Source organism: Ananas comosus, linkage group 14 (assembly GCF_001540865.1).
Source record: "Ananas comosus cultivar F153 linkage group 14, ASM154086v1, whole genome shotgun sequence".
NCBI lineage: Eukaryota > Viridiplantae > Streptophyta > Magnoliopsida > Poales > Bromeliaceae > Ananas > Ananas comosus.
Window position 1 is genome coordinate 3,195,326 of NC_033634.1, and position 9,665 is coordinate 3,204,990.

At 32.9% G+C, this 9,665-nt stretch overlaps 1 protein-coding gene across 1 annotated transcript; it reads left to right on the plus strand.

Moving 5' to 3' along the window:
* Positions 1,350 to 8,899, plus strand: LOC109720089 (probable indole-3-pyruvate monooxygenase YUCCA10). The gene is made up of 4 exons (XM_020246972.1): positions 1,350 to 2,101; positions 6,467 to 6,700; positions 7,494 to 7,616; positions 8,500 to 8,899. The coding sequence occupies exons 1-4, from the start codon at positions 1,442 to 1,444 to the stop codon at positions 8,695 to 8,697; spliced, it is 1,215 nt and encodes a 404-aa protein (XP_020102561.1). The 5' UTR covers positions 1,350 to 1,441; the 3' UTR covers positions 8,698 to 8,899.

Sequence of the window (9,665 nt, forward strand, 5' to 3'; positions counted from 1 at the left end):
CAAATTCACATCAGAAAAAAAAATTTACTAATCATTTTATAAGAAGAATTTGTTTTTTTTTTTTTAAGGCTATAAGGGAGGGTGACAATATATGCAAAATTATTATTATAAGAATTAAAAGTTGGTTTAATTCTATTTTACAATAAATTTCATCAGAATAATTAAATACTACTTGAATAATACTATTAGAAAAAAAATGTTATTTTAAAATAATTTTGATAATTTTTTCAAAAGCAGAATTTAAAACACCAAATTATACAGTTCAGCAAAGATCACTTTAGTTCTATTATAATATTGTTTAATAACATATTTGTCCAAATGCGTGCTACTATTATAAAAAAATTACTATAATAAAAATACTCTCAACATATTTTTTTAAAGCAGATTTAAAATCACTTAGCTGAATATTTTGTTGTTTAAGCTAATAAAAATATCATTTTTGCTTTCCACTATATTTAGTAAAATCTTTCAAATTTTCTCTTTGCAAATTTACATTCTATCAGTAAATATTTATATTTTTAAAAATATATTAGTTATACATTTTATTTATAATGTGTACATCTTATCTCCACTATTCAAGTACTTAAAATTCTTATTAATGAATTATAAAATTTTTTAGTATTAAAAAAAAACTAATAAAAATTAATTTAAAAATAATAATTTTTGTATAAAATAAAATATAAAATTTATACCCTAGTACATGCATATGTGCAAATAACTCTGCTCAAAATAAAAAAATAGAANCATCCCATAGACTTCAAAAAACATATATTAAATTGTTTTATAATTGTTTACTCGGCTGTTTTCTCTTTTTACTTTAGTGTCTCATGATTTAACTATGTCAAATTTGGTGTACCATGATTTTACTATTTCATACTTTGGTATATAATAATTTAACTACGTGTAATTTGGTATCCCATGATTTTCATTTTTTCATGCTTTGATATCTTTACCATAAATTTCTAAAAAGAAAAAATAATAATAATAAACATAGTCTTCTTCCATATACATTAGGTTTATCGAATATTTATTTTAATATCCTTTAATTTTAACTTTATCACTGATTTAATAAAAAAATTAGTAAAATGAATAATAAAAAGAGAAAAGTGAAACCACAGAGTACTGACTTAATATACTTTAAACTATAGGGTGCTAAAGTGAGAAGTTGCAAAACCACAGGGGCTAACTTGATACACTTTAAACCACATGGTACTAAAGTGAGAAAGTGTGAAACCACAAGGGGGTATTTGAAGTTTACCGATAAAAAAAAGAGTATGGGGACGGTGTTGTAATTACACGATAGTACAGGGCCCACCATGTAAATAATCCCACAAACTCCCCCGTAATATTCGTACCCCTCCTCCCCTGTGTCGTCGTCCTCTTCCTCTCCAAAACAGAGAGAGAGAGAGAGAGAGAGAGAGAGAGAGCGAGGAGGAGCGCAATGCACGACTCCGACACCACTCCCCAAACCCCTAAAATGTCGGGGGCGAGCGAGGAGGCCGTGGTGGTCATCGTCGGCGCCGGGCCCTCGGGGCTCGCCGTGGCGGCGTGCCTGGCGGCGCGCTCCGTGCCGAGCCTCATCCTGGAGCGCGACGACTGCGTCGCCCCGCTGTGGCGCCACCGCGCCTACGACCGCCTCCACCTCCACCTCGCCAAGCGCTTCTGCGCGCTCCCGCTCCTCCCCTTCCCCCGCGACGCCCCCACCTTCGTCCCGGCCCGCGACTTCCTCCGCTACCTCGAGCTCTACGCCGCGCGCTTCGCCGCGCGCGTCCGCCTCCGCCGCCGCGTCGCCGCCGCTCTCTTCGACCCGCCGTCGAGCACCTGGCGGGTGCGCGCGCGCGCCCTCGACACGGGCGCCGAGGAGGAGTACGCAGCGCGCTTCGTCGTCGTCGCCGCGGGGGAGAACTGCGCCCCCGCCCTGCCCGCGCTGCCCGGCCTGGACGGGTTCCCGGGCCCGGTCCGCCACTCGAGCGAGTACCGCTCCGGTTCGGGCTACGCCGGGATGCGGGTGCTCGTCGTCGGCTCCGGCAACTCCGGGATGGAGATCGCTCTCGATCTCGCCGAGGCGGGGGCAAAAACGTCAATTGTCGTCCGGAGCCCGGTGAGTTTTCACTTTTTTTTTTTTCTTTCTTTTCGAACCGGACCGGACCGGTGGCGTTGATTTATGCGGATTTTTTGGGCTCGGTTTTTTTCACTTTTTCTAATATTGGATTTACTTGTCGTTCGTTTTCAGATTTTTTTGTCTTTATTTATTTTTTTTTTGTGGTAAACTACAATTGGCACCTTTGATTTAGTTTGATTTCATTTTAACACCCGTGGTTCCCTAATAAGTTTTACTTTACTCCCGTGTGATTTAGGTTTTTTTTTTTTTTTTTTTTTACTGTGTCATCATGTGATTCAAAATGGTTTGTTTTTATAATTTAACGTATTTTTTATTTTATTATTCTATGATTTTTTAATTTATTTTACTTTTCTATTATATTTTATAATTTTTTGTCTTATCCGTGCGCTACCGACGCATACATCTGATAGGACATGTACTAATTAAGGCTACGTTTGTTTTACCAAAAATGGTGATACAAAATTCACGTTAAAGTAGATTTTTAGATAGATTGAAATTAGATTTTTTTTTTTTTTTTTGGTAGTTTTGTTTGTATGGCAGTGGAACTTCCAGTTCTACTGATTACTAATTACGGAGTGAATTTATGACTATTATTTTTTATTTTTTTTTTCTTTTTCATGAGTGGTTTGAATTTATTTATATCATTTTGAAAAATTCAAGTTTCGATTGATTGAAGATAAAATTATAATAAATTAAATAATAAAACTGCGCATGTACAGTTCACTTACAGTAAAATTAGCACACCTTAATAATTAAAAAAATATATTAAAAACTTTATTGTAGCAATTGCACCGTACCAAAAGTTTTCCAAACTTTTTTTTTTTTTTTTTAAGAAAAATAGGTAAGCACGCTACTCGCTTCGTTTATTTTATTTAGAAATAAATTTAGTAAAAAAATATGAATCAATTAGGATTCGAATTTAGGTCTCGAGTATCAATCATCAAGTCCTTTACGACTTGCTCTAGGGACGGTCGATCCAAACCAATTGGTTCTTTGCCACTCGCTTTAGGGACGGTCGATCCAAACCAATTTTATTGTGTCATAAGAAAGAGGTTGTTTGCCGATAATATACACTAATTTAATGATGAAATAATGTTTTATATCTTCGTTTTTATTATGCATGTGCGCAATGTAAACAATTTTTCGTTAGATGTTAACGGGAATAATTGTGACGGAATAAGACATTCTAACATCTTCGTCCAGCTCGACAAAGAAGCAAAAAGCAAGAAGCAAAAGCTGGTAACATGAAAATAAAGTTTTTTTTTTTTTTTTGAAAGATAGGTAGCACGCTACCCGCTTCGTTTATTTCATTTTAGAAATAAACTTAGCTAGAAATGTGAATCAACTAGAATTCGAACTTGGGTCTCGGATACCAACCATCAAACCCTTTGATACTTACTCTAGGAACGATCAGTAACATAAAAATAAAGTTCTTACAACTCTTTAGGCATGGCAATTCTTCCGGTGGACCCAGATTCCGCGACGATCCGCCCCGAATGAAACGGGAATAGTACTTTGTCCCTGCAGGGACAGGGACGAATAAGGAATTCTCCCTGCCTGCGGGAGGGGACGGAGAGAATAAGGCGGGTCGGAGATACTACTCCGCGCCCTGCAAAATTCCCACTCGCTATAATCTCTATAATAATAATACAGAGTCCGGCTACTATACTATATACTGTTATGAGTATAGATTTTTTTTATACTTATAAATTTTCGATCGTTATATTTATTCTTTTGATTATTTTTACTCATTAGATCATACTATTTAATCAACCACTACTCAACTCTAAGGGATCACTTATTTATTTTTTTTATTTGAGAGATAGGTAGCACGTTACCTGCTTCATTTATTTTATTTAGAAATAAACTTAGCTAAAAATATGAATTAACTAGGATTCGAATTTGGAACTTCGGGTACCAACCACCAAGCCCTTTGCCACTTGCTCTAGAGGCGGTTGGTCTAAGGAATCACTATTAATCTAACTGGAGCCATTTTTATTCTAACTACACATTCTTTCATTCAACAGTCAAAAATTTATAAATGTAAAGAGATTTATATTCATAAAAGTATAGTAGCCCTAGCCTACATATTACTGTATAAATTTTTTTTTAACATATTTTTAATTTAACCAAATAATATCCGATTGATATATATATATATATATATATATATATATATATATATATATATATATATATATAACTTAATATATTATACTTGAAAATTCAATAAAAAATAAAAAATACTCAACGATTAAATAAAATTTTAAGTTAAATAAAAAAATAATTTGTATATTTTTAAAAATTTGCGAGATTTCCGTGCGGGGTGCGGATGAGAATTCCTACGGATACGGGTACGGGTACGGGTACGGGTACGGAGACCCTATAGACCCAGTCGGGGTATAGAGAAGGGCATCCACTCTCGGCCACGCCCGATTGACTTGGACTCCTAGCTTGATTTGGGACCCATTTGGGCAACCTAACCTTGCCCGATTGTTGTTGGGATTCGTTGACAAAACGGGTCGGGTTCGGTTGGGTCCAAGTCAACATAATGACTCACTAACAGGTGGATAACAGTGTCGTTTACGTGTCGTGTAAGCGTCTTCGACTAGGACGTACGGATTAAAACAATGGAATACAATTGGATTGATAACTATGCATTTATATTCTTCTTTGATTACGAATATTAGTTAAATGTATATTCAAAATATTATTTCGATAACAATTATAAAAATATATATGAACTGAAATAATTAGTGAATAAGACATGTAATTGGTCCAAAGATTCACGTTGTTGTTATTCAAACTAAGTATATCTATATTTTTTTATCCAGTAAAAATTTAATATTTTAACAAATATAAATGTAATTTTAACAGAAAAGTTATAGTAAAATAAGAAAAATAAGATAGAAAATCACTTTATTTTCCTACAATATATATTAATTAATAATGTTCCTTTGATCGCTTAGGGGTGAAATTGGTCGAATAGATTGGATTTTTTAAGAAACTATATTGGGATCCTTCTTTTTTACGCAAATTCAAAATTGTAGAATGCTAATTTTAACGTCCATGTTCGCATCTTATCGAATTCGGTGTCGAATTCGCTTGGAGTTTATTCTAACCACTTTCACTCCTACTCGGACGTGTGTTTTTTTTTTTTTTTCATTTGTTATGGATTTAATTATATTTTATTTTTCATTTCTTTTACCTTCTTAAATTATACTATTTTTTAAGGATATTTCTGAATTATTCTTCTTTTTATCTTCTCTACTCTATAAATAATAAACTTACAAAAAAATAATTATGAGAAAAAATAACAAATACAAAAATTCAAAATAAATCTAAAATATTAAAAATTAATAAAAAAATAAGTATAATAGTACTGTTGACAAAAAAATAAGTAGTATATAATAATAATGTAGAAAATAAAAATAACATTATAGAACAGTGCACTTTATGTAATTAGACCTTCTCTCAGAATTTGGTGGGTGTGGGTCGGTCAACCCCTTTAACAAACAGATTGGTTACGGGTCAAAGGATCTTTGACCCGCTAAAAAGGTGGGGCCCATGGGGTTCCTTTGAGACTTTTATTATACGTACGTACCTTACATGTTATCCGTGCTCGGATCTCACCGGGTATGGGTATTTGAGATTTTTTTTTTTCGAATCCGTATCCGAATGTGGACGAGTTTAACCGATGTTAAATTAGTACGATCTTGATTATTGGGTATAGAAATGAAAATTCGAGTATATCACTTTTGGTTATAATTTTTGTCTGTACTCAAATCGAACTTGAAAATGAACCCGGCTCTGAAGTCAAACCCATATTAAACCTATTTTATGTATCTAAAATATAATTATTTAGACGTTTATACTAATAATTGATGTATATTTGTGGTTTTAATTTAATATTTATTATATTAATAACCAGGTTTGATTTTTTAGTTTAGTTTTTGTTTTTCGAGCTTGGTTTCGGGTTTTGCAAAAACCATTCCCCAACCGATCCATCGACATTCCATAACATTCTACGGAAAATATGCAATTAGGAGACAAACTCACTGTATTCGATTATCATGTCCTCTAATATGTTTTCGTCTTGTCTTATTTACCAATTTTTCTTAGCTAATGTGAAATAACTTCTGGTAGCTTAAGTTATCAGAATACAGTATAAGCGGGATTCAAGTTCATATATATATTTCTTACTCTAATATTATGTTAAATAATATGATATGAAACAGTTATTATTGTTTAAAAACTTACGCCACATGAGAACTATATTTTTAATATTTATTTTCAACAATATTTTTAGTATGAATAACTTAGGTGCGTCATTTTTGGTTGCAGCTTCATATTTTGTCAAGAGAGATGTGGCTTCTGGGCATGATTCTGACGAAGTTTTTGCCGGTTCGTCTAGTGGACGCATTCCTTCTTTTTCTTTGCTATCTGAAGTACGGGGACACATCAAAGTACGGTATAAGAAGGCCGGCAATTGGACCGTTTGACATGAAAATAAACACCCCTCTTTATCCGGTTTTAGATGTCGGCACATATGATAAGATCAGGAGTGGAGAAATTCAGGTAAATATATATATAGCATTTTTTATTTATGTATCGAATTCACATATGTATTTGTTAGGTCATATTATGCCATGCTATTCGTATTTACGACTTATGTCGATCGAGTTCAAAGACATCTTTTTCAGCGAGACGTAGTTCAACTTTATTAGTTTCATATCAACTCAGCTGATTATACTGTTGGCTTAAATAAGCCAGCATCTTATACTGTGACCGAGTCACAATCGAGACCTGTGGGTGCTGTGTCTAAATGGTTTAAATGAATTGGCAGCGTATTTATACAGACTCGAGTTTATGGAATTAATGGTTTAGTGCCAATGATCCTATGTATATGAATTCTCGATAAGCAAATATGCTTTCTTTGTAACCTTTGTTGTTTCAGTAATGTGACTATGTTATTTTGAGATCCATTTAGTGCGTGTATAATATCAACATGTCTCAATTCCTATCACCCATTGAGTTGCAACCTATAATCTACTCAGAAATTGGGTGGTTTAGATTAATGAAATTATTATGAGATGTGCTCCAGGAATGAACAGATGCACCAGGCGCGGACAATAATTATTTCTCTTCAGATCGGAATTAATATGAGGCATTTTTCGAAAGTTTAGTACTACAATTACCCTTTTTTTTTATCTCAAAAGATTATGTATAACATGGTTAAATAACTAGTCATACCATCAATGAATACCTATGATCATTCTAAATCGGTAATCTACAATTATTTTGGTCTTTTATTTTCGTTCAAATGAAAATGAAATGAACTAACAAGTGCGTTACTCGAAATCATGTCCAGGTTTTACCAGCTGTGTCGAGCGTGAAAGGCAATAATGTGGAATTTTCCGATGGCAATTCGTATCCGTTTGATGCAATTATTTTCGCGACGGGCTACAAGAGCACAATAAAAGAATGGCTACAGGTATTGAACCTTGCGTTACATCATATTATGTTTTGAAATAGACGCTTATTAGACTTTAGAAGTTTTAATATTACGAGTCCAATCTAAGAGTATCACGAATTTTACAGCATATTGTAAATGATATTTATATAGCCTTTCTTGATGATGCATTATCCTACGATCTAACGGAATATTCTGCTACTTTTCTTTTATAGTTAATTTTATATAGGTTCCTGTAAATATATCAAATAATAGATAAATCCTTACAAAATTTTGATGATTAGATTTATCTCTTTAAAAATTTACTAGTTTGCAAATATGTTTCTCGAAAAGTTCTGAAGTTATGAGTCGCTCATATATGTCTCCGCTGTTGGCATTGATAGGGTGAAAGTGTAAAATAACTATTTTGCTCTTATAAATTTATTTTTACAAAAAATTATCTTTCTTTCTCTTTCTCTCTCTCTTCACCTTTGCTGCGGCATGTGTGGCATGCCACATTTTTACCACCCCGCCTTCGACGTCGCTGCCATCGAAGGTCTCGCTGTTGCAATGAATAAAAAGTATCGCAATGGATAAAGAGTAGAGGGTGAGAAAGATGACGGGACTCAACATTGAAATATAAATTATATATATATATATATATATATATATATATATATATATATATATATATATAAGGAGTAAAAAATCATTTTACTCCTTCGCTAACTGCGGTTAATCTTTTGTGAGCAGAATAATATATTTGCATGCGAGAGAATTGTTTGATGAATAAATCTGATAACTTAAGTTTTGTAGGAATATGTTTATTATTTGAAGCCATATGCAATTATCTCATTCTTTTATTTGTATACATGCATTATTATTGTTTGCTAAGAAATGAAATTTGGATTACTCTTGTGTTTAGAGTGATGAGTATTTGATTGGAGATGATGGGATGGCCAAGCAAAAGTACCCAAACCAATGGAAAGGGAAAAATGGGCTTTATTGTGTGGGTTTAGCAAGAAGAGGACTCTATGGCACTTCAGAAGAGGCTCAACTCATAGCTGAGGATATTAGCAAGGAATATAATAATAAATATAATAATAATGACAAAGGTAACTAGATATATATATATATGGTGCAATAATAATAATAAGTTAGATATATGATGCAATAATAAGTGAGAAACTAATAAAACATTTATGATCAAGTACAATGGGGATATAAATGTAGTTGTATGGTGGGAGTGGATATGGTTATGGTTATATTTGCTAAGACTATTTTTAAGTTGTTTCTTTTTAAATTATAAGGAAAAACTTCAAAAACCCCCCATGTGGTTTCATAGTTTCTCACTTTGCCTCTCTATGGTTTAAAATGTATCAAATTGCCCCTCCTGTGGTTTGTTTTTATCTTTTCGGTAGCTTTTTCGTTAATATTTCATTAAATTATATACAAAAAACTTCAGATACCCATCTAGATTTATCAAATATTTATTTTAGTGCCCTTTAATTTTAACTTTATCATTGATTTAAGAAAAAAAAAATAATGAAATTGATAAATAAAAAAGAGAAAAAAGAAACCACAGGGGGGCAAATTGATACATTTTAAACCACAGGGGAGCAAAGTGAGAAACTACGAAATCACAGGGGGTTTTTGAAGTTTTTCCTAAATTATATAAGTGGGTCAATATTTCTTCTGATTGGCTAAATTTGCATATGATATATTATTTTTTTTTTTTCATATACTTATCATGCTCAAGACTCAAGAGTGAGGGTAATAAGACTGTTTATGTGACATTTTGAGTGTATTCAAATTTTTATTAAGTATTATTTATTAATCTCTTTGTAGCCGAGTTTTGTTGGACTACTATTGGTAGTAAATGGTGTGATTTATTACTGATTATGTTTAATTATAGAGTATTTAAATCGATGATCGATACCGTTGAACATAATTTAGATTATTTTTAAAAATTAAAGTTTATGCTTTTTTGACATAATTAATCAAACGATCAAAAAGTCACAAAATAAATTTGTAAGTTTTAGGTCACAAAATTTGTAATTTTTAAAGACCGATACAATGTGTTTACTTGTT